We start from the raw sequence: 27,215 nt of genomic DNA, 5'->3' as shown, positions 1-27,215 counted from the left end.
GTGCTTTCCAGTTCAAAGGAAACCCAGCAACATTACACCAATGACTGAAATTGCTCATTTGGTCCTAAACAGGGACGATGTAACTACCAACCTGAGCTGACGATCAGCGTGTGGAACGTTGCCGTGGTGAGCCAGCAGGATTGCAGCTAAACGCAAATAAGTCAGTCATTTCAGTTCGCCTGTGCGCCCACCAGGTCCTTCGATCACTAAAGACCGTTCAAAACCTCCTCTCCCTGGTCTTCCTGGACTGTCGCTGGGAGACACTGTCCCAGGGCATCAGTGTCTGGAGCATCTGAGCAGCACCGGAGGAGGAACGCCTGGCCAGGTGTGTTCCCGGAGCTGGTCCCCGACCCACCGTGCACGTGGTCCTCCGGACGAATGAACTATTTACAACATGGAACATCTTGATGCTTTCGCGATGCTTTCAACACACATTCTCCCCCGGGTGACTTCTTCCTTCTCCAGGACAGATATGGCCTCAGTACTGAGCCAGAGGTCAGGGAGCTAAGGGCACCTCTGAGGGGTAAGCCAGAGCAGGAGCTGGGAAAGTGGATGCAGCCAGGCTCAGATGAAGAGAGATACCAGGTAGGGGCGTCGAGGGGGAGGGGGACCAGCGAGATGGCCAAGCTGACAGGGCAGGCACATATGACCCATGTGTAATGAACCCGTGGACTCCGCGGACAGCAGAGTCAGGTCCAGCACAACCACGCGGCTCTCCAGCTCCCCTGGAACAGCCGTGAGAGCCCCGGGGGTCCACCCGCTGCTCAGACCCACTGAGGGAGAGGGGCCTGGAGGCTTTTCTAGGGGGCCAGGCCAGCACTTGCTGACACACAGCCACTCCCCACGGCGTCCCCGTCTCGGGCCCTGGCTTCCACGTGCTCTGGCAAACAGGAAAACAGTCAGCTGTTGACTAAGTCTCTTATCCCTACTCATCTTCTGCTGCACAGAGTTCCGGTTTGCCCCCCAAGGTTTGTCCAATCTGAGCTTTTTGGGACCACTGAGCCTCAACAGAAGAGGCACCCATGTTCCAGGTTTTCACAGGGTGCATTGGTGCAGCCACTATGGAGGACATTGTGGAGGGTCCTTAAAAAACTAAAACTTGACTTACCTTATGACCCAGCAATCCCACTCCTGGGAAGATACATGGAGAAAACTCCAATTCAAAAAGACACCTGCACCCCAATGTTCACAGCAGCAGTATTTACAACAGCCAGGACATGGAAACAAACTAATGTCCATCAACAGATGACTGGATAATAAGATGTGGTATTGGTGCATATATATACATATATACACACATATACATACAGATCAAAATATTATATATATAATGCAATATTATATATAATAGAATATTACATATATAACGAAATATTACTCACCCATGAAAAAGAATAAAATAATGCCATTTGCAGCTACATGGATGGACCTGGAGATTGTCATTCTAAGTGAAGTTAAGTCAGAAAGAAAAAGAAAAATGCCACACGAGACAACTTTTCTTATCAAAGGCCACACGCCCACCACAGGCGCAGGGAAGGAGTCTTCTCCAGAACCTGACGTCCTCACTAGCTCAGAAGCTGGCAACCTTTAAAACAGACATGAAGACAAACAAGAACCATTTTCTGAAGTGTCTCTCCTCTCTTTAAACTTTCTTCGATTTTTGGTATCTCAGAAACAGGACAGTGGCACTGAGTGGCAGGGACCTCTTCTCTGCCGCCCAGAGTCTGATCTGTGTGGACATGAGCCGCACAGACCCTGAAGCCAACGGGAAACATTTAAAACTCGGGATGAGGTTAGCGGAGCCCATGTTACACTTAACATTCCTCTCCATTAAATAAAGGTCATTTCCTTCAAGATACTATTTTGAGCAAATAAGCTTTCTGCAATCCTGCGAGACTGAAGCTAATTAAACAGCAAAGCAAAATGGAGAACAGATGTCACGGAATGCCTTAAAAATGTCAGTGACACTCCGCCCGTTTCCTTAAACTCATCTGCAGTTGCTACCACTGCCTGCCCTCAAGGTCACGGCTGTCGGAAGGGGAGCCTCGGATCGGCCTCAGCAGCTGGCGGCAGGAAGGCCGTTCAGAGGGAGGGGAGGCTGGCGGGGAGAGGGCGTCTGGCAGAGCTCTCTCCGCACAGCCTGACCAGCTCTTTTGGTTTCAACTCTTGAACTCTTTTAAATGAACATTTTCTGTCTTTCAGAAGAACTTTCCACCCCGACAACTCCGACACCAGCTCGTTTACAATCCTTTCCGGTCCCCTCATGCTCAGTTATCCCAAACGCACCTGCTGGGGTGACAGAGAGCCTCAGTATCTGCCAGTTCCAGCTCAGGAACAAACGCACAGCATGACGACCCTTCTTGGAGACAGAAGTCAGAGTTGACAAGGACAGACCCCCACGGTTAGAATTAGACTTTGAATGCAGTTTTTCATTACTGTATCCACAGTTCAGAATTACAAAGTGTTCCTGAAACAATCTCAAAATTTCAAATGAGACTGAAGGGCTGAAGCAGGTTTCAAAGGTGCTTTAGGAGAAGGGAAACAGATGGGCAGGGATGCCCCACCAGGGGTGCCCGACCAGGGGTGCCGGAGAGACTGCCGACTGTTTTTCTTCAATAATTCATCTTTTAAGACCTCTCCTGGGGTGTCTCCCAGGGGCTGAGACCCTCTGATGACCATGGACACCTATTCCCGGCGGCACCACTCACAGATGCTCCCGGCGCAGGAGTGCAGCCACGTCTCGGGAGCAGCCTGGACCGTTTTCTCACACCCTTCTGACGCGGCACTTAGGAGGAAGCAAGGCAGGATGATGCCGCCTGCTGGTGATGGAAGCTTCCCCGAGGTCAGTGCTGCAAAGGGACAAGGGAGGGGCTGTGGTTCCCCTGGCACGAATGCAGACCCGAGACAAGCTCCCACGGTGGGCGGGACACTTGCCCCGCGTCCCGGGCAAGGGCTAGCTTCTGCCAATGCGGCTAACATGGGTGGAGGGCAGGCCGGCGGCTTCTGGGGTCCTGTCATCAAAACGCACATTTTCCCTGCCTGGACTTCATGCTTGAAAGCCCTCTATTCACTTTCCAGGAAAGCTTGATAACTGAAATGACTCTTTCAATAGAGATTTTACTTATTCACCTGCCAATTGCAACGTGTAACAGTCTCAGCGTCACATGTGAAAGCAGAACGGCAAGCTGATGAAAAGAAGGGGGAGCGCCCTGCTGTCAGCCGGGGCAGCGTGAACGGCCGGGGTGAGGGAGGAGGGGCGGGGGGCTGGACGCAGGGCCCACAGCGTGGATGGGGCCGCGTCAGGGGGGCAGCAGGAATGGCACGTGGGGGAGGTGTATCTTAAAGAAACAAGACTGAAGTGACCAGTGGCTGCGGACTGCACGCGACCCCCCCACCCCCGGTCACGTCCTGGCTCTAAGCGTCGTCTTCCCAGAGTCAGATCGTCGTCATGGGAGACGGCTCCCGATGTGTGACTGATACCAAATCCGGACGCTAAAAGGCCGCAAGCTCTCCTTCTCCCCAGCAGTCTCTGGCCACAGATCAGTGAAAAGCACAAAAGGAAAGGGCCTTGCAGGTCGAGGACTAGGAGGAAGGAAACGTGGCTTAGAACTGAGAGCGAGCGGTCGGACTCCTCCTGTGCCTGGAACTCACGATGCTGCCGTGGCCCAGAACATCGCGCCGGCCTTGGGGTTGAGGGGGGACACTGGACTTCCAGCAGGCCGTGTTCTGAAGCAGCAGGGCTGGGGGGGGGTCCTTCTTTCAGTCAGTCCTGGTCAGTGTCACTCACGGGGAAGCCATGGGCTCGGGACACAGAGAGTCCCCACAGCAGGCTCCTGTGAATCAAGGGGAACCCAAGGACCTAGGCTCCCCCACGTTAGTGCCGAGACCCAGAACGTCACCAAGGAGAACAGGGACAGGTCAGGGCAGGCGTCCACCTTACCACAGAGCACCCTGCCAGGAGGAATTCCGTCTAGAAAAAAGGGTGGCATCCGCCACTTGCGTGACCCACCAGGACAGTGAACATGCCGCACAGACAGAGAATCTCCCCAAAGTCCTCGTTACCATCGAGCCAACAGTTTCCTCCCGACGGGCTGAACGTCGCCCGCGTGTTTTGTCTGGTTTCTCACCCTGCGTATGTCTTCTCCATCTGGTGCTCAAAAATACTGTGACTCACATGCAAGTTGATTTATTTTTTTTTCAAAGCAGGCTCCAAATACGTTTGCCACCAGCCATCCCTGAGTTACATGAGATGTGAGCACCTCGTCAATTAGTCTCCGGGCCGCGACCCTGAGGGCTGGTGGTAAGCACGCCTGCCCTCTGCCCCCTCGGGTGGGGTGGATGAGATCTGATGTCTGAGAGAGAAGGGGACGGATACTGGAACCCGCTCTGTGTGGGAGGAAGACACGGGCTGGGGGCATACAGCCCTGCGTGTGAAACTGTACCATCTCCTCGACAGGTAACAGGCTCCAGCTCTGAGGTCCACGAAGATGACCCTGACCTCCGGGAAGAACTTCAGTGATGACGTCGAGGGGTGGACGTTTCAGGACATTTCCGACGTGACCCACCCCTTCTCCAGTCCAGCCGCCTTCTCTCTCTCTTCTTTCCTCTTTTAAACCTTGGTGCTGAGAGGAATAGCGTGAGTTTTCTGGAACGTTCACTTTTGAAGAACACTGCATTCCTTCAGGCTGAGTTTTATAAACCGCTGCAGTAGCTTATCTGTCATCAAGGCCAGTGGTGACGGAAGACAGACAGGACCTGACATGACAAGGTGGGTCCCGGAGCTGAAAGAGGTTTGGACCGGAAGCACGTTCCGATGAGACAACAGAGGACGGGCAACTGTGTGCACCCTCAGGCTGCAGCACCTCTGCCCACCGCCTGCTGCGACGGTAACAGCGCGGGGGCGCCCAGCGTGGCTGCGTGACCGGGGCCGGCAGGCTGCGCAGCAGCTCTGTGTCAGCAGAGGGCCCAAGGGCACTCCTACTGAACGCAGACGGCGTTCTCAGCCCCTCACCTCACACCACACACAGACAGCAAACCACAGTGGATCAAAGACCTAAATTTAAGAGCTAAAATGAGAAAGAAACATTGAAGTAAATCCTCACCATTTTGGATTTGGCAAACGTTTCTTAGATATGACACCAAAAGCACAAGCCACAAAAGGAAAAAAATATGTAAACCGGGCTGCTTCAAAAGGTAAAACTTCTCTGCATCAAAGGACACTATCAAGAGAGTGAAAAGACAGGCCCCAAAATTAGAAAAATATTTGCGATCACAGATCTGACAGGGCTGACCACCCAGAACACGTGACGAACACCTAAGTGCAACAGCTGATTAAAAGGGGGGCAAAGGACTTGAAAAGGCATTTCTCCTACGAAGACACACAGACGGCCGTCAACAGCTGAACGGATAAGCAAAGCGCGGTGTATTGTTCACACAATGAGATGTTACTATTCAGCCATACAGAGGAACGAATACTGACACCGGCTACACCGTGGATGAACACTGGAAACATGCTGCTCGGTGAGAGAAGCCAGACAGAGGCCACGTATTGTCTGATTGCATTTACATCAAGTCCCCAGAAAAGGCAAATCTGCAGAGACAGAAAGAAACTAGTGCTTGCTTAGGGGTGGGAGGCGGGGGTCGAAGGAAGGGCATGACCTTGAAGGTCAGTGTTGGTTTCTTTCTGTCTTTATTGAAGCATAGTTGATTTGCAACATTGTGTTAGTTCCAGGTGTGCAGCACAGTGACTCAGTCATGCATGCAGACACATCTTTATATGTTACACAGTAAGTCCCCATTGCTTACCTATTTCATGTGCAGTAGTGTGTTTCTGTTAATCCCAAACTCCCTAATTTCTTCCACCGCTCCCCATTTCCCTTTCCCTTTGGTGACCATAGATTTGTTTTCTCTGTCTGTGAGTCAGGGTTTCTTCTATGGTGATGCAAATGTTCTAAGAAAGGGGACCATGGGAACGGCCGGGCCTGCCTGTGCCTGCACTAAAAACCATAGGATTGTGCACTTTAAATGAGTAAAGTGTATACTATGCGAATCCTATCTCAATAAAGCTGCTAAAAAAAGAGAAAATGAAATAGTCAAATAGTTCACAAAAGCTAGCTGAATTTCGGCCCCTGTCAACGTAAAAGGAAGAGAAAACAGTAATCATTCCTAAGAGGTAAATTTATAGTTTTAAGATCAGGAAGGAGAACATTCTGTATTTAAGAGGTGAATTAAGAATATCAAGAATTCATGTCTAACGAGGTGTTAAGCACCCTTCTGACCATGGGTGTCCAGCGTCCACGACCGACGGGCACAGTGTCGCTGCCGTCCTGTAAGAGTGAGGGACACCTCCACACCTGGAAAACGGCGCTGCGGGTTACGCGGTGACGTCCCAGTTTGGTCTCCTTTTGTGTGAAGCAGTTTCGGTGGAGAAAACATGAGTTGTGGAGAATGAACTGTCAGATGATGTAAGACAAACCTGTCATCAGTATTTTAACGTTTCTGATGAACAGTCCTGCATCCCTTTAACGCTTTGATGACCCCAGCTGGGCCAGGACCGGAATCACTTTAAGACAAGAAAAGGGAAGAATTGCACTTTGAGCTCAGGCCTCCTTTCGGAGCCACTTTAAACACCCTACGCTTTTCTGAAGCTTTTGGTCACGTTCCTTGGCCTTAAACAACATTTCCAATCTACCCTGAACTCGCAGACGAGGATGTGGCAGTGACTGGCTTCTTCCAGGAAAAGCCACCAGACTCCTCAACGTCAGTCAGGCTGTTCCAGGCTGAGCCCGAACACATTTCCTCTGCCCATCGCGACTGAAGCCTTCTCCAAATCATTTCCTGTTTGATTCTCAAATTATTTACTACTTGACACTGACGCTAAGTCAATCAATTCCACGGTAACAGGAGAGGAAAAGGGAAGAGGGGCTCCGGGAGAACTGACAGACACGTGCCCCAAGCTCTTCAGAAACCCCTGTCCCCGTCCTAGTGCGGGAGGGGCTCTCCGAGGCCAGGGACTCGGGAGCAAGCCGAGGCTGCGTCTACTTCACACAGGAGGAGATGCGGACAGGCCTTGGTCAACTCAGAATCAGCTTCCTCCAACATCACAGCTGGTTGTTAGAACAAGATGCTCTGAGGACCCCAGTGTTTCAAAGCAGAAGCGGGACAGGTAAGTCTGGACCTCCATCCTTCAGCAGCAGTGAGGACGCGTCTCCTGCTGGTCTGTCAGCAGTGCCTCTGGCAGGACACGGGTCTAGCCTCCCCAAAGAACAAGCAGTCTGTCGACGTCCTGCCACCTGACCTCCCACCGTCCCCAGTTCTGACACCCAGTGCGCTCAAGCTCATACGTGTAATTTGCAGGGACTCATTCCACCCACATCCAGACGTGTAGGTCCGGGGCCTCAGCTGGGCAGGTCTCTGGGGAGGAGGGGGGCCGTGTCAGGTGCAGAAGGAAGGGGGCGGGCCAGGGGGCTCCGGGCTCTGAGTCCCACTTGGTGGCGCCCTCCATCGTCTGGACTGAAAGGACCCAGAGCAGAGATGGCGTTGAAAAGACACACCCTCCTCTTTCCGCCTTAATTCCAGCTGCAGGAGGGACCTGGTCTACTCAGGCTGCATCCCACCGGCACCAAGAGTGCACGGAAGACCCCGCTGTGTAAAAGTGGGCTTTGGTCCCTTGTTACCATGCAAAGTAACAAACACCGCACACTTCTCTCTGGCTGGCACCAGGGGAACCCGGGCCCATGGTCCCCAGCACAAGCCAGCTTTTCGAGTAACGGGACGTTCGGGAGCCACCTAACTACTCTTTGAAACCTCTCTCTGCCGGGCTTCGGTGAACGTAAAACATCCTTTATTCTGTTTCTCTCCAGGAAGGCAGCTGTTAGGTGTCAGACGCTCACAACACGACAAAGCCCAATACAATCCTGCCTTTTAAAGGGAGGACGCTTAAAGCCAACACGAGGCGACTCTGCAAAGCGTCATCATGACACCCCTCCTCTCTGCACAGGGTTGCTTGTGACGGAGTAAGAGGAGACGTGACCATCTCACATCTGATTCAGAGGACACACTCCGCAGGAAGCCACAGCTCGAGGGAGAGGGCAGCTTCCGACAGAAAACACCATCCTTGGAGCAAGAACTCACCCCCGAGGCCAAAGCTGTTGGGAAGCCAAGCTACAGACTCCATTTTAGAAACTACAGAGAACAAAAGATGTTTTTACTTTGCACTGCACTGAACTTAAGACCATATTTTATGGCTCTTTTTTTTTTTTTTTTTGCTACAAACATTATTGCACATAATGATACATCTCTGAAACCAGATGGCATATCAGCTGGTTTTCAACAAAGAAACAAGGACAAGAAAATATTTGTGGTGTTTCCAGAAAACTTTCACAACCTTCACATTTAATGGCAATTACCAGGAGAGAAGAAAGTCTGGAATTACAGCCGAGGCACATCATGACCCCTACGTGACCGATTTATAAACTCCGCTGGGGAAAAGGAACCCCGGGGAGCTGCGCTGCTGCTCTGGGTTCCTGACGCACGTGGTGAAGCACACACATCTGGAGACTGTGTGCACGAGCCCACTGCTTCACCAGCTTCCCATCAGGAGGCTCACAGCTGGAGCCCCTCGAACGCCACCTACCACAGATACACATGTTGCTCGGCTGAAATAAAGCACTAGACCTACAGGACGCCGTGAAACAGGGCACAAGGCAACACGCTGACAAGGTTTCTGAGTTGAGCCGGGGCAGAGACAGGAGCTCCAGCAAACGTGGGAACGGAGACCGAGAAACTCACCAAGGCATCTCCCCGAGCATCCTCACGTCCTTGACGAAAGGGGGAGCCCGTGCTCTCCTCGGGGGCACCTCCACACCCACAGGTCAGAGGATGCAGCCCCTGCACAGCGAAGTGGGAAGTCCTTTTTTTTTTTTTAACTGAAGTACAGTCAGTTACAATGTGTCAGTCTCTGGTGCACAGCACAGTGTCCCAGTCATGCATATGCACACACATATTCGTCTTCATATTCTTTCTCATTATAGGTGACTACAAGACATTGAATACAGTTCCCTGTGCTACACAGTTCAAAACTGCTGTTTATCTATTTTATAAACAGTAAGGTTCTGATTGCAATTAATGTACAGTTTCCCTTTGAACAATGGAGCAAATGTGTGTGTCAGTCTACACATTGTGGTCAACCAGCCAACTTGTTTCGTGAAAATCTACACATTTTATCCAATCAGTTTAATATGCGTATTATTCTGAAAACCAGATGAAACAATATCTAATCCTTGCCACATATGGAAAAGGTTTTCAAAACCCGACATTGATTCTGGTGCTGTCCCCACAGCTTGTGTGGTCATAACTTCAGCAAGTAAGGAAATGGTCCTTCTTAGGTTTGCTGAGAAAACGAACAGTCCGCTTTCATGCACGTGAGAGAAACCAACTCAAACAAACCTCCCTGCTTCTAATGTTCTCACCTCGAGGTGACTGTATTCGTTTGAATGAAAAACTGACACATTCACAGAAAAAGTAAATCAGTGGTAGGAAGCTGGCAACCTAATGTATGTCTGCCCGCAGCGGACTGCAAGCAATGCTCTGGCAGTGGAAACTGCAGACACAAACTGAAGCCCAGTACACACGGACTGGAGGCTCGTGAGCTGGGAACGAGTGTTCTAGAACACCTAAGCCTGGGAAACAGGCTTGTTCAATACAAACCCAACTCAAGGTCCTCCCTGGACGGGAGAAGCTAGTGACGGCCTGGACCACAGGGAGAAAGTGTGAATGAAATAAGGAGGGGCTGAAAAGAAGTGCGAATTGCCCTGGAAACGGCTCTATCTGCTTCCAACTACAAATGACCTGGGTGGCTCCTGGTGAAACACCAGCAGGTGACCCTCAGGATGCTATGACATCCGTGCGGCCCCACCTACTTCGTCAGATGCAAAGCTGTCGCCTCAGAGCTCTTGCTCCCGGTCCCACCACGGTCCCTTGTCTATGGGATTATCTGTGGGGTTCTTCGTTTCTACACAACATCCCTCGAACATTTTGATGGGAAATGCTTCTGTCTGGACTGAAACCTGCTTTCCTGGTGGACTTGCTAAACTCACCGTGCTCTCCTGCGCACAAGGAGGGCCCTGCGTGGTCCTGGCTTCCCAAAGCCACTTTGGGACCCATTCGCCGTCATCACCGGGCATCTCCGATCTCTTGAAGTCTCGGTGTCCCACCCGCTGTCACCCCCTCTTCCCTGCTCGTCCCCAGTGACCGTGGCCATTTCCTCCCTTCCCTTGATGGCTTCACTCCTCTGCATTAATTTCCTGCCATCGCCCTTGGCCGCTGTCCATGGAAACGTTCCCTGAGACGTCTCCACTTTGTGGCTCCCTGACCACTCCCTCCACTCCTGTGACCTTAACTCCACTAAAACCATCCGGCTCAGACGTAACTGAAATCCCTCTGTCGCTTGGAAGTTTGTTCTTTGTAAAGTCCTGGAACGTTCAGAGTCGTGTCTCTGGTCCCAACTCCTGCTCCCTTTGCGTGTTTTCCCACCTCATGCCCCCGAGTCGCTGTCATTCTCGGTGTAACTTCCATTTTCCTGAGTCCTTTTCCCCTGAAGCCCTGATCAGGCTTCATCTGCTTCCCTCTCTGACCCCCCAGCACGTTGGAGCCGGTGGGGCTGGCACGCTGGGGGCGCCGTGGTCCGCTCGCCCTTCAGAGTCGGGCTACGCTGACACAGTCCTGAAACCACGCTCACCGAAGCCTGCTCACTCCCCTTGACCTCCCCTTCCTCTGCCGGTGGACGCCCCCACCACGGACTGACTGACGGTTCTGCTATGTGACTCGGAACTCCCTTCCTCCTCCACTTTCCCCCCATCACCACCGTTTCTAAGGGGACGTCTCATCCGACTTCCGGAGGTCCTCGTATGGACGACACAGCAAATGCTGGCCTCTGAAGTATTTGGCTTATTTTTGGCTTTAAAATGACAGCTCATCTTACTCCTATGACTTTCATCCCAGCCCCTGAGATGTGCATAGGAGGAGCGGGGGCTTTGGGGAGAAGACGGTGTGTGCGGAGGAGTAGAGTCACTTTGGACAACGGGGTGTTTTCTGGGGCGGGCTTTCCTGGCTGGGCTGTAAAACCAGATGGAGCCCCGAGGCCCCCGGCTTCTCGGAGATGAGAGGAGCTCCCAGAAGGGAGGCGAGAGCTTTCAGGGCTCGGGCGTCCCACCCCCGGCCGTGCTCAGAACCGACTGTGGTCCCCGAGCTGGGAGCTCCTTCCAGGAAGCCCGAAGCTGAGGCTGAACAGAGGACGGAGGGAGGGAGAGGCCTGATCAAAAGGACTTACTCCTTTGAACATCACACTTCGTAACCATCGAAGTCAGAAACCTCACTGTCGACAAGCTGGAAAAACAAGTCAACCAGAAAACACAGTCCGCCCAGCATCCCACCGCCCAGGGAGCCGCGGGGGCACCCTGGTGTGCCTCCTTCAGTTGCAGGATACACATCTTAGTGGATTAAAATCTCTTACTGATTATTTTCATGAAATTAGCATTAAGCCATGTGTGTATCATTTTGTTTCTGGTATTTTTTGGCTTCACACCTGTTGTTACCACTTTGACAGCAGATTCACAGCATCACCTCTGCGCGAACAGTTCACACACAGCCCCACCTCTTCTGAGCTGAGGTCTCTCCCCAGCAGGGACGGCCTCCTCCTGCTCACTTCATAGTCACCAAAGGGCCCCTCACACAAACTCGGGGGAGATACCGGCGGACGCGCGAGGAAACACGGCGTGACCGTGTGCCCTTTCACGGGAGGCAGCTCGTAGCCGAGACGTGCGGGCGGTGTTTCTTATGGACGGTCAAGTACGACTTCAGATGGACAGCGGGCATCTGCAAGTGTCTCCACTGCATTTTAGACACCAAATCGGACTACCGGCCACTAAAACAAGGACTCAACCCTCTTCTGGAAACGCAACGAGAAATGACACTCACCGAGAGACCAGCACAGCAGAGCCCCAACCTCCTCACATCCAAGGCTTCTAGTCTGCGTCAGCGCCAACGTTTATGTGAAAAAACTGCGAGGAAGGATACATCAAAGTGTTGAAAGTCTGAAACTTCAGGAAGTTCCGTGGTTGGACTTTCCACTACAGGGAGGGGTCGCCTCAAAGAGATTGAACATCAACACCGACCCCGCGAAGTCATCACCACGTGTATTTACCAAGAGGCCACGTCCGTGCTCAGAGTTAGGACCGCAGTCCTGTACGCACTGCTGGGCGCCCGCCTGGGATTTTGCGATAACAGAACCCATCTCGTTCCGTACGCTGTGCCTTCCCTGCAACTGAATTGCTACTTGACAGGGCTCATAGGACGACGAAAATCATTCGACCAGAAATGGAGCTGCCGCCTGCCACGCGTTCAGAATCAAAAGCAGAAGGGCTCATCTTCCAGACACTCCCCTGGGCGAGAAGGCGTCTGGACTGCGTGGAGTCTCACTGCTGGCTCGGTGGCTCCACACCCCCACATAAAGACACGGGACGCGCGGCTCTGACCGCGAGCGGTCTCGCCAGGAGGGTCCCTTTGAGCTTTGTTGCCTATTCTGCCCCAGACTGCTCCGCTTACCTTCTCTTTGCCGCGTGTGTGTGTGCGTACGTGTGTGCATGTGTGTGTGTTTTGATCTCGCTGGTAGGGCTCACACTAGACTACAACCTCGGAGACTGCTTGTGTCCTAACGCCGAACAGGAGCACAGTGAGACCCTGAGCCCTAAGCCCCAGAGGTTAGAGCGTGGACAACGTCCACCTTTCCAGTTACGCCGACCGAGCGCCCACCGAGGCTTGAGTCGCGCCCAACACAAAGGGGACGGGGAAGGCGGACGCAGAGGCCCCCAGCCCCCCTCCCTTGGAAGCCACCTCTGACGGGGTGTTCCCGTGGCAAGCACGCACACCCTGAAACTGCTGTCTGACTGCACTCCGGCCAGCGGACGGCGTGAGGGTGTCCTTGGCAGTGAAAATGTCCCCTGTTCTTCCAAACGTCTCATTTTCCCTGTTTTCAAGTAAGATGTTAATAAAATGAGAACACAGAAGAAATGAGGGAGGAATTGACAGGCTCGCAAATTAAGGAACCTGGAGGTGCTCTGCCAGCGTGCCTCCATCCAGCGAGATTCTTCCTTAAGCCTTCATAGTCATTCAGCTAGAAGACGAATGACGTCTGGGAAGGCGCTGTGAAGTGGGGGCGTCTGGGACGGGGTCGCGGGGAGCAGAGCCATGGTACACCCGGGCCAGGGGTCAGCACAGCAGAGGGGCTGCTCTGAGCTCGGGGGGCTCTCTGTCCACCTGCTCTTGCTTCATCCATGCAGAACTATTTCCGAGCACGGCTGCTGTCAGGCCCTGGTCCTGGAGCTGGGGGACAGCACTGAAGACAGTCAAGGTCTGTCGTCACCCTCGTGTGGAAAAGCACCACAAACCAACAAGCACGTGAATGAGACCCTGTCAGCAACGATTCCAGGCCGGGCCGACATCAGAGAGCATGGGGGCGTCGCTGGGAGGGGCCGGGGAGCTTCTCTAGGCTGTGGGCTCAGGCAGGGCGGCAACATTAGGCTGTGACTGGGAAGACAAGATGGACTTAGCCGGCAGCAGCCGGCAGAACTTTCCAGGGAGTGGACGTTCCACGCGAGGGGACACCCTGTGCCCACTTCATGCCTAGGATGGGGGGGGAGCCACATGGAACCCCCGGGTGCAGCCAGCCTGGCTCCTCTGATGAGGAGGGTGGTCCGCTGCCACCTCCTGGCCTCTCATCTCTGCAGCACAGCGTGCCTCACCTCCCTCTTCTCGGCACACTTCTCTGGCCTCATACGGGGCTCGTCACTGCTTATTTTTTAAGTAGCTGTCAGTCCCGAATTGGACTGAGGAGTCACCTTAGTGGGAGCGAGGTTACGGGACGTGCCTCTCTCGGAGACAGCACTGCAGGGACACTCGGGTACCGAGGGAAGGAGTGGGGAAAGGAGAGGCCAAGGTAGTGAGACGCAGCTATTCTGAGCAGCCTGATTCAGCCTGAAGTCACTTCACCCTTTTCAGACACGAAATCATGACACCTCCGTCTTCTATTTGGGGGCTGGAGGAACTGAAGGTGCTGAGACCAGGGGCATAGACAGCTAAAGACAAGCCTTGCCTGCCCCTGATCGAGGAGGTGCGCATGTGAGCATCCTGCCCTCCCTCTCCTGGTCCAGGGCAAGGGCACGTCCCCGGCACCGGCTTCTCTCCGCTGAACCGTCCTATGTCCAGTTCAGGGACCTGCCCACCGCCTCCCCCTCGGGGTCCCCTCTTTGACGCCTCATTTTGCTTCTTCCACAAGGCAAAGGAAGAAGAAATAAATGGGGCTTGAAAACAGCACATTGCTATTTGCACCCTGTTTGGCCTAATTTCAGAGAGGAGCTCCGTGGGAGAACAGGACTCCGCAAACCATCTTCTCTGTCTGGCTCCTAAGGTGTCCGTCCAGGGTTCAGTCCTGGAGACCCCATGCACACTGTGCCTTCCAGGGACTGCATTTTGGCAAGAATGAGGATGCCTGGGATTTTATTTCCTGGGAACCAGCTGAGTCGTACGTTTGTTTTGAATCCTTGGGCATCATTTGCAGAGAGTGGGTGGCCGCAGGTTGACTCGGTGCCCTCTGAACAAGGGATGCTCCACAAATGGCTCACAAGTCAGGTTTATGTCCCCTCCCTCTCTCTCTCTCTGATAACAGCTATGACATGGGCAGCGTGTTGCTGCTTCTCCCGGCAGTGGAAGACAGGGTCAGCCACCACAGCCCACATACGACCCCACTCGTGCATCCTCTCGTGTGGGATCTACGTGCATCTCGGGCCCACAGCACCTGGAACTCACTGAACGGCCCATGTTCAAGCATTAACTCACACCTGAGGGGCAGCGGCGGAGCCAAAGGCACCGAGGGTCGCAGAAACGGGAGTGGACGCATCCCCGACCCTGACCCGCCCCAGGGCAGGTGCACAGACGCAGCTGGAGGCTGGTGGGGGGGACGGCGGCAAGACTGCTGGGAGGGTTTCTGCCGGAGAACACAGGGGCTCGGCTGGACCTTGCTGGAGGACAGAATTCAGGACGTTTCTGTCTTTTCATTTTAGTCTTTGATTTGTTTCCTTCTCAATCAGGACTGAGCGATTCAAGAGAAAAAAATGCGAAGAGACTTGCCTTTGGACAATGATACTTTTTCAGGATTCTGACAAATCAAACACCATTTTCAGGTTAACTTATTGCAAGAGTAAATACTTACATTCCTATTTATTTGCCCCTCCTAATTATTCCCCATTTGTTTGCAAATGATTCAGATGAACGCAGTGCCATAAAGTCACCCAAACAGAAGCCTCTCCTTTTATGAAAAGGAGTCAAACCCTGGGCTGATGAGAAAAGATTCGGGTGAATCCCAGTTTTTCCACTGCCCAATGTAAGACACAAAACTTCATTTTTCCCAATGTGTGAAAATAAACAGATGTGCGTAAGGACGTCATCAGCAACTTCAGTGCCCTTCCACATCATTTGCAGATGTCACTCAACAGCATTCCTACCAATGGAGCCAACTTTTAAAACAATGAGCAAATCTTTCCAGAAGAGACGGTGGTAACAGGAGGGGTGGAGGACCTCACTCCAAACCACGACTCTGGTTACCGCAAGAGGGCGGCTTGGAGACGGGGAATGAGAGGATTCTTTTCTTTCATCACTTCTGTGCTGTTTGAATTGTCACGTCAAGCACGCATGTGCTTTGTAATTAAAACAAAACCCAAAAAAGTATTAACACTGAAGAAAATTTTAAATGCACATCTATTTTGAAATGCACATCTCATATTATTTCCTACGGAGTAACTGGCAGGGAATTACACAATAAGAAAATCATTAAGTGACGCTCTAAGGATACATTTAAACACAGGAAGACTTGAAACAAGAAGGCCGTAGCAAAACCCGGGACCAGCAAGGGTCACGTCGAAGCTACCAGGTTTCCCTGCGTTTCCTCGAGAAGGGAACGTAAGCACTGAAGTCCACTTGCCCTGGCCTGGACTTTGCACTGGAAGTCTGACTAGTAAGCAAACACGACGTCACTCTTCGACCCTGTGCTTGAGCCACGCTCCCTCTCAGCAACCACAGAAGTGCTTCGTCTGCCTTTTGCAGACGTCCCCCACCCCCAACACGGATGTCGTCGCCTGAAGCAGAGCTCAGGGCTGGGGAGCTCCCGGGAGGGGTTGTCAGTGCCTGTGAACAGCGCCTCCTGTTTGCTCTCCCATGACTCAGACTCCACTCAGGGGCCAGGTACGCCTCACTCAGAGCGCGGCCAGGGGACACCCCCGCTCTGCCCCAGGAGGGCAGGTCCCTCATTCCATCAAAAGCACTGCAAATGCACATTCAAGACGCACAGACAAAAGCAGTCAGCAGAGCAATGAATTCTAGGGGTTGGAGCCACAAGCGTATAAACCTCGTTTAAGGCTGCCTCTTGTGACCTTATTTCACCTGCCTGGCACCTCGAGGTGGGGCTGGGGTTCGCGTATGAAACATTCGCTGCTGTAACCTGCCGGCCTGGAAGAGGAGCCTCCCTGGGCTGATACAGGGTGAAGCGCCGGGCAGTGAAAGAGAGATTTTTGAAACTGTGGCCCAGGATTGCCCAGAAGTTTATTTCTTATAAAACTGTCTGCCCATCTGCCTTAAGGCATTTGTCTGGCTCATCCGTTATTTGATTTGTCTAATATTGTTTATGAAATTGCCTAGTAAACAATACGGCAATGTCTCGGTGTAAGACTCTATCCTAATGTCTACGATCCAGCAGATGAGCTGAGGGCAGGCTGAGGAAAGCAGGCTGCTCCAACCAGCGACGCAGAGCAAACTCCTGTCCGAGAGCCACCCTTCCTGCCCCAGATCAAAACCTGCAGACACCACGGGGGATGCAAGGGGCACCCCAGGTCCCGGCGGGTTCATTCTCCAGGAAACGTGACCTCGCAGAGAACATCCGCCTTTTATGTGACTGACCCCATCGGGGCAGGAATTCAAGGTCTGCTCTGCAACCATGGAACCTTGTGAGTTCCCTGATCTCGGCCTCCCTGGCACTGTCACGCTCCATTCACAACCACTCTCCCCGCCTGGGGCCACGGGAAACAGCACACACACAGTCATCATCCTAACGAGACAACGGAAGCCAAGTGCGAAGGCGGCGCCCGCGGAAGAGCCCCAGAGCCAGGCGGGCTGGGCTGTGAGGGACGCTCTTCTCTGTGACCAGACCAGCCGCCCCAGCCGGGTTCCCCGCCACCCCAGCGTCTGCACAGCAGGTCTCCCCCCTCAGCTGTCAGGCTCCCGTGCTTGTCTATATCAGATTTCCTCACTGATTCTCACATTTAAATCATTTGGAAATGCTTAGCAGGGAGGTGGAAGTGGGTCCCTTTCCCAGCCTCTGGGGGTGGCTGCAGCCTCGACGTCCGCTGGGGGCCACGCCGGGCACAGACATTGTCACAGCTGAAACCAACCATAGCGTTTACAGAAAGCAGATTTAACCAAACTGCCAAACTTCTCATTTACCTTCTTATCTTGGGGTCTCTGTTATGATTTTGAAGGACCCCACCTGGTGGCAAGGTCACACCAGCCCGTGACAACTTGCCACATAGTTGAGTCCAGGCAACCGTCCTTCCTGACCAGAGAGGCAGTCTAGTGCCGGAGCGGAGAGAACTGTAAAGCCACGCACAAGTACTCACAGTTTGGGTCTGGCGAGCACGGGCGGGGGCTCCTTCGCGGGTGACGGCAGCCCGGCTGGGGCCGGTGGAGACACGCTGCCGTCAGCCTTGCCGTTGATCAGGCCGTTCACTCCGTGGCCAGGGTGGACGCCGCGGGCTTCCCTGTCGGGGGAGCTGGGCTGAAGGGCTGCTGTGCTGAGTCCTATCTCAGGGCTGTTCACCTGCTGGAGCTCAGCTGGTTTCTTTGAGGCCAACTCGAAGGGACCCGTCTCCCAGACGGGAGGCGGGGGTGGGAGGTGCTGGAAGTGGTCACTGCCGGCCTCTCCCGCAGAGTCGTAGCCGCAGTTTTCCATGTTGGCTGAGGAAGGGGAGAGAAGGGAGAGACTGAGATGCTGCCAGCCCAGCAGCTCCTGTCCCTCCGTCCGGGTCGACCTGGGAACCCTGGGCCCTGCCCAAAGCTGGCCGAGGGCCTGGCTCTCCCAGACTTGTCACCACCACTGATTCATTCCTCCCGTGGCCCCAGGAGGGAGACCAGCTGCCAATTCATTAACAAGGTCAAATAGGAGCTGAAGATAGAACTTAGTTGAAAAAGACAAAGAGAACACCAACAGCATTAACTAAGGCTGCTTCACCCACGCCCATTTCAGCCCCGCATCCAACTGAGCTCCCTGCCTGCTTCACGGAGGCGCACACAGGCTGAGGAGGGTCTACGTGCCGGGCAGTGGGCACCCCCTCCCTCCCTCCCTCCCTCATCGTGAAGCTAAGTGACACTCTGAGGGAAACGTCTCAGGATCATACGGATGATCCCCCCCTTCAGATAATGGCCACAGCGTCACTCAGCACAGAAGGCACGTCTGTGCGTCACCCTCAACAGACTGAAGCAGTCTGAGACGAGAGAGTGTGTCCTCCCTGGACTGCTCACCCCGTCCAGTGCCCAGCAGAGTCCTGGGATGCACTGAGCGTGCTCATCCAGGTAAACTGAGCTCAAAAACAGCTCTCGATGACGCTAGAGCAGATTCATGCCAGGTGAAGATGGGAAGCACCACGTGCCAGCCGTCGTCACCCAGACTCCAGGCCCAGAGCTGTGGACGCAGGACTGAGGCATCGCTCTCTTGCTGTGCCATTTGGTGGGACCGTCTGCAGCTCAGAACCAAAGCACTGGGCCCCTCCCTCTTCCAGGGGTCCAGTCACGACCCCCAGCCTCCTCTCAATGCTCAAGTCCTCGTTCGTATCCGGTGGTTCCCCGTTAAGGTGAACTTCACAGTTCTTTTCTTAATGAAGATGGAAAAGGATTTACAGTTCCCTGCAACAGCCGGAAACGGGCCTCGCTTGTCTCTCTGCTGCCCCCTGGCTGCAAGGTCTGATCTCGCCCTCCTAGAGAAATCCGGGCGCAACTCGGGCTCCTCCACGCCCGCCTCATTCACGTTCACGGAGGAGCCGCCGACCCCCCGCCCCAACCACAGGCTACAGGCCAGGCTTGGCCAAAGAGGTGTTTTAAAAACCATTGTAAGATAAACAACAGAGACACGGCCATGAAGACAAAGTGAATCAAGTTAACAGCAGAGAAGAGTCGCTGAAGGTAGCAGAAACCGGGGGGAAGAGCTGCTTCACATCGCTTTCTGAGCGGTAAGCTTCTCTGTCTAAACACGTCCAGTTTTGAACGTCGGCTTTCACCATGTAACACATTTAGTTTTTCAGGGGTCCACCCTCAACCAAGTCTGATTTCTAAGACCATCACAGCTTCCCCGAATCACACAGCTTCTCCCACGGGTTAAACAATGCCTGAGTGTCCCAGGGTCTCCAGACCTCCGGTCGGCCCTGCTGAGGACGGCTGCTGCCCCGCCACTGACAGGAGCGCGATTCTGGGGCAGAGTGAGGACCGGGGGCGCCAGCTCCACTGCTCCCGAGCCCAGGACGCACGCCTGAAACCCGGCCCCACGTGCCCTGCTGCTGCGTCATCGTCACCTTTGTGTCCTCATCTTCACCCCCCCCCATCCAGCCTTGTGAAGAGACCCTGATGGTTAGGGCGAGTCCCGGACCCGTGAGCATTCCTGGAGGTGTTGTCCCCCCGAGTCAGCCCTCCCCCACCACGTACCTGAGGTGACCACCAGCTGGGCAGTGCTGGTGACTGACCCGTAGTCATTGCTGGCCGAGCATGTGAAGATGCCCGCGTCTTCGGGGAAGGTCTCTGCGATGACCAGGGTGCAGATCTCCTCTGGAAGGGAAGCGGGGGACAACTCGTCAGAGTCACTCAGAAGAAGCGGGCCCTCTGCCTCTCTGAACAAGCAAACAGGTAACAACGATCACAGGGCCACTTTGGGACATCTTCACAGTAGAATCTCTTCACACCTAACTCAGCAGTTCAGCCTAGCGGCAAATGCTTAGCGGTAAACGCTTTGCAGTCAGACTCGTTCCCTGTGAGGGCGGACACGCTCAGCCTCGACCGCCCTCAGTGTCCTCGTCTGCAAGGTGGGGACGACATGCACCTCGTGGGGGTGTCTGTGAAGACGCTACGGGATGTCTGCAGAGGGTGCACCTCTGCACGCAGCGCACGGGAGATGCCAGCCCGTCCCGCTCCCGCCCACTTTAGCTGTCGGTAATGGAAGGTCTTTCAATGAAAATGACGCTGAAAAGCAACTTGCAGGGAAAATCAAGCGTCTCTGAAAAGCCGACAGTGGGAGAAAGGAGCATGACATGTAAATATTTGGCTGCAGACAATGATCTGGAAGCCACTGTCACACAGGGCGGCAGTGCTCAGCAGCACGGGAAGGCCGGACTCCGGGATCAGCTTCCAGGGCTTGGAGGAGGATCCCGCCACACGGTGCCTTTGAGACTCTGGTCAGCCTCCCTGAAGGTCAACGCTCCCGCCTGTAACGTGGAGCCCATTACAGAACCTTATAGGGTTTGTATGAACCAGGACTCGTAAGTCAGCCGTCATGGGGTTATGGTGAGGGGCGGCGATGGCAACCGTGACAACAGCTCCATGAGCCCTCATGGGGCTCCGGGTACCGTGACCAGCACTGAAGATGGATTAACCTAGATTTAACCCCCACGTCAGCCTCGCGAGTAACGTTTATCATGAGTAACTCATTTTACAGACAGAAAGCGGACGCACAGTACGTCTAAGTGATGTATCCAAGGTCACACGGCTAGTAAGTGTAAAACGAGAACTCAAACCATGTCGGCCCCAGACTCCACCCTCCTCACAACCACCTGTTCCTGGGCTGTGACACACGTCGTGCAGAGGACGCCGCCTGGAACCTGGTAGACACTCTGTCAACGGTGACCGACGGCTCCTCCAGGAAGAGGAGACCCGTCTCAAGTGTGACGGCTGCTTCTGTTTAAGTCATTCATTGATCACGTCTGGATGTGTTTCTTATTTTGGGAGCATATTAACTATTTTTAAACTGAATGACTGAATGATCTTGTACCAGGAAAGTAAAGATGATTGTGTTGGTAAATGTGAAGAAAAGCCACGTATTTCCGATTTCCACAGAGGCTCTGTGGGCTGTTCACACGAGCGTGGGCCATGCAGGACTCCGTGCTGGGGCTGTTCTGTAGCTCCTGCCTCCTCCACTTCCAGGGGGCACGATCCACGGTTTAAAAACACTGCCCTGGAGGACTCACCACACTTCCTGACTCAAAAAGCATCAATGAACCTGCTAGAGGTGCCTGGCACATTAAGAGAAGGGTTTTCAGGAAAAGGCTTGGGAGACGCTTAAAAGTCCACAATTGTCACTGATGAAAAGGTTCACTGAGCAGAAGGAAAACAGGAGCAGCAGCATGCGGAGGGGCCTGTGGGGCACACAGTCCCCAGCTCCCCACTGAGGAGGAGGATGGAGAGGGCCCGGATGAGTCAAGTCAGAGCTTCACGTAAGACGGAGCATTCGGCGAGTGAGACGTCCCGGGAAGGGAACAGAGACTGGGAATTTGTGAATGGAATACACGCAGTTATGGAATGAATTAAGAGTCCTGAAATAAAACCCACCGCGTTAGTGCTGTCAGAGACGCTGGACGGACTGGCCCAAATCCCGAGCTTCTTTAGGGTCCAAAGTGCGCCTCTCAAGGCCAAGGCTACTTAATGTGGAAGCCAGAATGCCGAAGGTCATGCCCTGCCCCTCACCCTCCCCACAAACTCTTGCTTCCTCGAGCACAAGGTCTCTCAGCTGTTCTGCACTGCTTCCCAGCCAGGACACAGGGAACCCCACGAGCAGCGAGGTAACGGCAGACTTGGGATGTGAGACAAGGAGCTGCCTGGGTCTGACACCGTAATCCTCTCACCACCCAGGACACTCCCTGGAAACTCACCCGCACGAGCAGGCGGGCTGTGTGTCCTCTAAGACATGAGATGCTCAGGAAGGACGTACGCCCCGTTGAGAGGACCGTGTAACGTGGACGTGCTGAGATGAGGAGAAATGAACGGCCCACCTGCAGGTCCGGGGCAAGGACCCCGGTACCGGCCGTCCTCTGGTGCGGCCCTCGTAGTGGGTGCTGCTGAGACCGAGGGCTCTGGGCCCCCAGCAGACACGCCTCACCCCCGCTCTGTCCCCCAGGGCTGGCGCTCCCAGGACGGTCGTCCCTCAGCCTGGGAAGATGGGGTTTCTGGAGGCACAGAGAAATGCCGTCGTTCTCAATCCCTGAGAAGGCTTCCCCCATAAACATTCTGTTTCCAGTCAGTATAATCCTGTGCCCTGAAAGCTACATTTTAAATCAGGGTAACATCTCGTCCAGCAGGGATGGCAGCAAGCGGCTTGGGGGTGGTCTTGCCAGCTCTGAAGAGTGCCTTCTGATGTCACCTACAGTCTTGTGATTAAAAAAAAAGTTATACCATTTTAAGAAAACCTGAGCTTGTTCCTATAGGTGCGCCTTCTGAGGATGAGATTTTATGTCCTCCCCCCGCAGCCCTGGGCGCCCTCCTGCTCAGCCCCACATCTCCACCTCATGTCACCTTCCAGGAACCCTTTCGGCTACGTCTGGTCAGACCCACCACCAGCTGTGGTGTCAGGACTGTGGACACCCTTGCGGCAGCGTCACAACGTAACAACTGACGAGATGCGCTCCGTGTGTGTCCGGTTCCGACACTGCGCGGACCCCGGCGGGTGCAGAAGGACGTCCTGTCCGGGCGGAGCGCTCAGCATCCCCCTCGGCAGGTGCCCCGTGAGCCCTTCTGAATAAATGTATGGATACGACTTCGGTTGAGGGGATAAAAGAGAACACTGGCTTTCTGAAAAGACCGCATGTTTCCAATGTGATTGAGCAAAATCCATTTTCTACCAACTTTCAGGAACACTTCTGTCCCATCATTGGGGCATATTCCTACCCAGAGGCGAGGACCGACTAAACATACAGTTTACATACAAAACAGGAAAACAAGGAATAAAAAACCCCCCGCGTGTGCTTCCGGGCTCTTCTAGGCTGACACGTCTCCGTGACTGGACACAATTTTAGCCCCAAGCCCCCCAGTCTGTTCAGCTTTGCTCCTCTGGGGCACTTCACCCAAAAGCGACAGTGGGCTCAGGTTGCATCGAGAGGGGGCCCCTCCGTTTGTCTGCTTCTGACATCACGCAGATGAAGCAGCCATGCAGAAACGGGACGAGCCCACTGTGGGACTGAACTTCGTCTGGGAGTGTCTCATTTGAACAAAGCCCTTTGAGACATCTGTAAAATACATTCTGGGGAGGACGGGAATCAGGAAATGACTGCCTGCATCAAATACAGGGAGTCAGAGGCTAAGTTACTTGAATTAAAAACTGTCCATTTTAAAAAACGGAAAAATTTAAAGTTACTAATAGTGCTAATTATGATCCATTTTAATCCAATTTTCCTAAGTGGACAGTTGTCATTGAAGGGCATTTAATAAATTACTAAGTCGGAAACTATTTTTTGCTGACAATAAATTCTCTTTTATGCAGTTACCTAAAAAAAACTAATCACATAACTGTCTGTCAGAGGTTAATCCTGAACTTCATTCAAGTTTTTGGACACGCTTAACTCTTGGTTAAGTACAAACAAAACCATTTTGTTTGCAGAAACATAAAACGATGAAACAGCAAAGGGTAATATTACTAGGTCCTCTGGGACGTTTTCATAAATGTCTTCCTTTACAGCTTTTTTCCCCCACTTCTGGGGTCCAGCCTAGCTAAAAAAAATCCAGCTTTTACCTTCCAAACCACATGGTTTGGCTAACATGACGAATAAAAAAGGCCTCTGGGCTGAAATCAGCAAGATGAGACTCAGTGTGGGGAACTGAAATGCTTGTATAAATTTTTATAAGGGATTTAAAAAATGGCAAAGTGTATCATACACAGAGAAGGATATTTACGATGCAATTTATGGAGTGACAACGAAGCAAACCCGTATCCCCAGCAATCAGTCTAAGAAATAAAATGTTGCTGACACTTCAGAAACGCCCCCTCTGCCCTCCCCAGCGAGTCTTCCCTCCCTCAGAGGCAATCCACCCTCTGAATTTCTTTATATGTTACCAAATACGTGTGGACCCCTCAAAGACGTTCTTTAGTTTTAAAAGTTGACTAACAAGCACACGTCTTGTGTAAAGAAGAGGCAGCCCTGGCACCACTAGAGAGAAGTTCAGCTCCCCGTGTGTTTGCAGCGGCCCTTCGGGGCCCAGGCGCCGGCCCACGAAGCCTCCTGGGAACCCGAGCCCCTGGGTGGGAACCTGGGCGGGCGAAGCTGGGCCGGAAGCGGACGCTGCAGGGACGGCTGGTGGCCGGGGTGTCTCCACACCTTCTGGTTTTGAGTTCACTGTGGCCAACTTCCAGATCTCAGCACCGGATCAAACCAAGAGTGCTTCTGTGGGCAGCGAAACGCGTGTTCTGGACGGACTCCGGGGCGGGGCACGGAGGGGAGGGGGGCCGGGCCAGGCAGAGGTGCCCCGTGGGGTCAGGCTTCCCAGCCGCTGTCTGCCCGCAGGACAGGAGGTGGGGCGGGGGCTGCTAGGCCCCAGCGGTGAAAGCCTCTCCCGTCCCCCGGGTCACACGGGCGGGCGGGGCCTCCAGCCCGGGCACCATGGTACCCACCCCGTGATGCCCCTGCCTCTCCCTGCGTCCGAGCTCTTCCTCCTGTTCCCACGTCTCGCCCTGGCCAGGTGAGCTGTCTCCTGCAGGGGAGCACATCCTACAGAAAGGTCACGGAGGGGAGTCTCTGTGACCTTCGAGTCTGAAACACCTTGATCGCTTCTTCACGTCGAAGGGGAGGCTTGGCTGGTTGTAGAGTTCTAAGCTGGAGGGCGTTTTACGCCAGAACTATGAGGACTTGGCTCCGTCCCGGTGTCCAGCGCGCCTGCTGAGCAGCCCCAGGCGGCTCTGACCTCGCCTGTCTGTATGTGACCGGGCGTCTCCTCCTGGACACGGGGAGAAGCGTCTCCCTGTCTCGGATGCTCAGAATTTCACGGCGACGCTCGGTGCTGCGGGCTTGTTTTCACACCCTGCGCACTCCACAGGCCCCTCAGTCTGGGGAATTGGTGCGAGCACTTCATGGACCGTCTTTCCCCGTTGCCCTCTTCCCCTGGAATCCCTCTTACACACATGAGGCCCACCTGGGCGGGCTGTCCACTGCCTGATGTTCTGACCTCATCTCTCTCATGTCCCTTCTCTTTGTCCTTCTGACTGACTTTGTGGGTTATTTCCTCACCTTTTATTTCTGCCACCAACCCTTTCATTCCAGGAACTCCTTGTTCTCCGAATGCTCCTCCCCCCACCTCCTCGTACTTTTCATTCTCACTTCTCGGTGCACTGATTTTCTTCTCTGGCTGATGGAAGCGTGGCCTTGTTTTCACACCTCCTTCCTTGTGCAGGTCTCTCCCCTCCAAGCGGCCTTCGGGGGCATCTCTTGTGTTCTGTCTCACCCCCGGGGGGAGGCTCTTTCCCATGGCTCCAGCCTCTCCGTGTCTGACTGGTGCTGCGGGCTCTGGGCAGCAGAGAGCCCCGGTCACCTGCGCCTTCCCGCCGGGGTCATCTCGGGGCCTCCATGTTGGAGAAACTGCTGCTTCGTCAAGGATGGACTCTTTCTTTTCTCTTGGGACGTTCACGCTGCCCAGAAAGGAGCCCCTCAGTGCCCGCCAGGCCAGCCCTCTCGGGGGTCTGTGCAGGATGGGGTGGGGCGGGGCACTCAGCTCTTGGCGAAAGAGTCGCCCACTTTCATTTTGGGTGCACATCAGATGTGTCCCCAGCCGTCCCTTCTCCCCAGAGACCACACCTGACTTTCTCGGTTCATGAGACCTTAAGTGTCTCAGGAATTTTTCACTGTGTTCCTAAGCCCCAAGCTAGACTGAACAGCCTCATTTGTTCAGCAGTTATCTCCAAGAACTTAATAATATTGAGATCCTAACAAGTTAGTTATGCTTAAAAAATACGTACACATTGAAGGAAAAATACCAACATTTGATTCTTAAATCACCCCGATGACTCAGTCAGGGCCGTGAGCATCGCTGGGCACCGCACACCCTTCCTGGGACCAGCCTGGACACAGCCTCCCTCCTCTCAGGTTCCACACTGATGCTCGCATGACACGTGCTTTTTATCACACACACCAAAAGCTCAGGTTTGCAAAGATACCCACTTCCCGCTGAGGCCACAGAGCGATCTAACGCGGGGACTCGAGCTGCCTCAGGCCACAGTAGTATCTATCAGATGTCAAGTCTCCTCGTGTTTGTCAAAAGTTTCTGACACCGCTGGCCCCTTCGCCGGCCAGGTGCCTGGCCATACAGTTTGGGAGCCGCAGGGTTTAGGCGGCCCACTGTCGTCTAACCCACCATCCTGACCTGGAATCGCACTCAAACACCCTCACCGTGGCCGTCTGACGAATCAGCACCTGAGTATATTTAACAAAACGTCATTTGCTTCACTTCGTGACTCACGGAATCAAACCAGAGTCCAGTGTCCAAGGTCCAGGAGGCCCTGGTCAGCAGAGGTGCAACCTGAAAGTCAGAGGCACCGTTTTTACACGGATGGTTCCCTAGCCAGTAAGACGCGTGTCTGCCTTTTTAATTTCGCATGCCATTCGGCAGGGCCATGGAAGTAACTCGATACGGTTTGTGGCTGTTCCCAGACAGCTGAGTCCGGCCTGAGGTCTCCCAGCTGTGCCCCCACCCCGCCTGTCTCTGAAGGACCCAGTCAGGCTGAGGTCAGAACGTCAAAGAAGGAGGCCCAAGCAGGCCACTCGACAGACGGATGTTGGCCATGAGTCAGCGGACCAGCGGCATGTTCACAGAAGAGTCTGAGAAGACGTGAGACGCGAGCTGACTTCTGTCTAGACGGCGGAGGGGGCGTGAACACGTGAGACAGACGCAGCTCAGGGCACAGGAAAACCTGGCACAGTCGCACAGATGCCCAGGAGGGAACCTGCTACTTCCTCCTTTTGCAGAATATCTAATCCCAGTGGGGCCGTGTCTCGGCACCAGGGAATTTCCATTTGATTTTCAGAGCTTTAGAACATCTCACATGTGAACAAGAAAAAAGGACACAGAGTGAAGAGAAGAAAAAAATAGATAAAAAGAAT

The 27,215-nt window shown here is 53.8% G+C and overlaps 1 protein-coding gene across 4 annotated transcripts in view; it reads right to left on the bottom strand.

Moving 5' to 3' along the window:
- Nucleotides 1–27,215, bottom strand: part of PALLD (palladin, cytoskeletal associated protein) — a 283,258-nt gene that overhangs the window by 122,126 nt on the left and 133,917 nt on the right. For all 4 annotated transcript variants that reach the window (XM_074355727.1, XM_074355724.1, XM_074355725.1 and 1 more), the window contains 2 exons: nucleotides 19,795–19,914; nucleotides 17,721–18,057 (listed from right to left, as the gene is read on the bottom strand). In XM_074355727.1, coding sequence (XP_074211828.1) covers nucleotides 17,721–18,057; nucleotides 19,795–19,914 — 457 coding nt within the window. The remainder of the gene's footprint in view (nucleotides 1–17,720; nucleotides 18,058–19,794; nucleotides 19,915–27,215) is intronic.

Source organism: Camelus bactrianus, chromosome 31 (assembly GCF_048773025.1).
Source record: "Camelus bactrianus isolate YW-2024 breed Bactrian camel chromosome 31, ASM4877302v1, whole genome shotgun sequence".
In the NCBI taxonomy this organism is placed as follows: domain Eukaryota; kingdom Metazoa; phylum Chordata; class Mammalia; order Artiodactyla; family Camelidae; genus Camelus; species Camelus bactrianus.
This window is presented reverse-complemented; position numbering and strand designations above follow the sequence as displayed.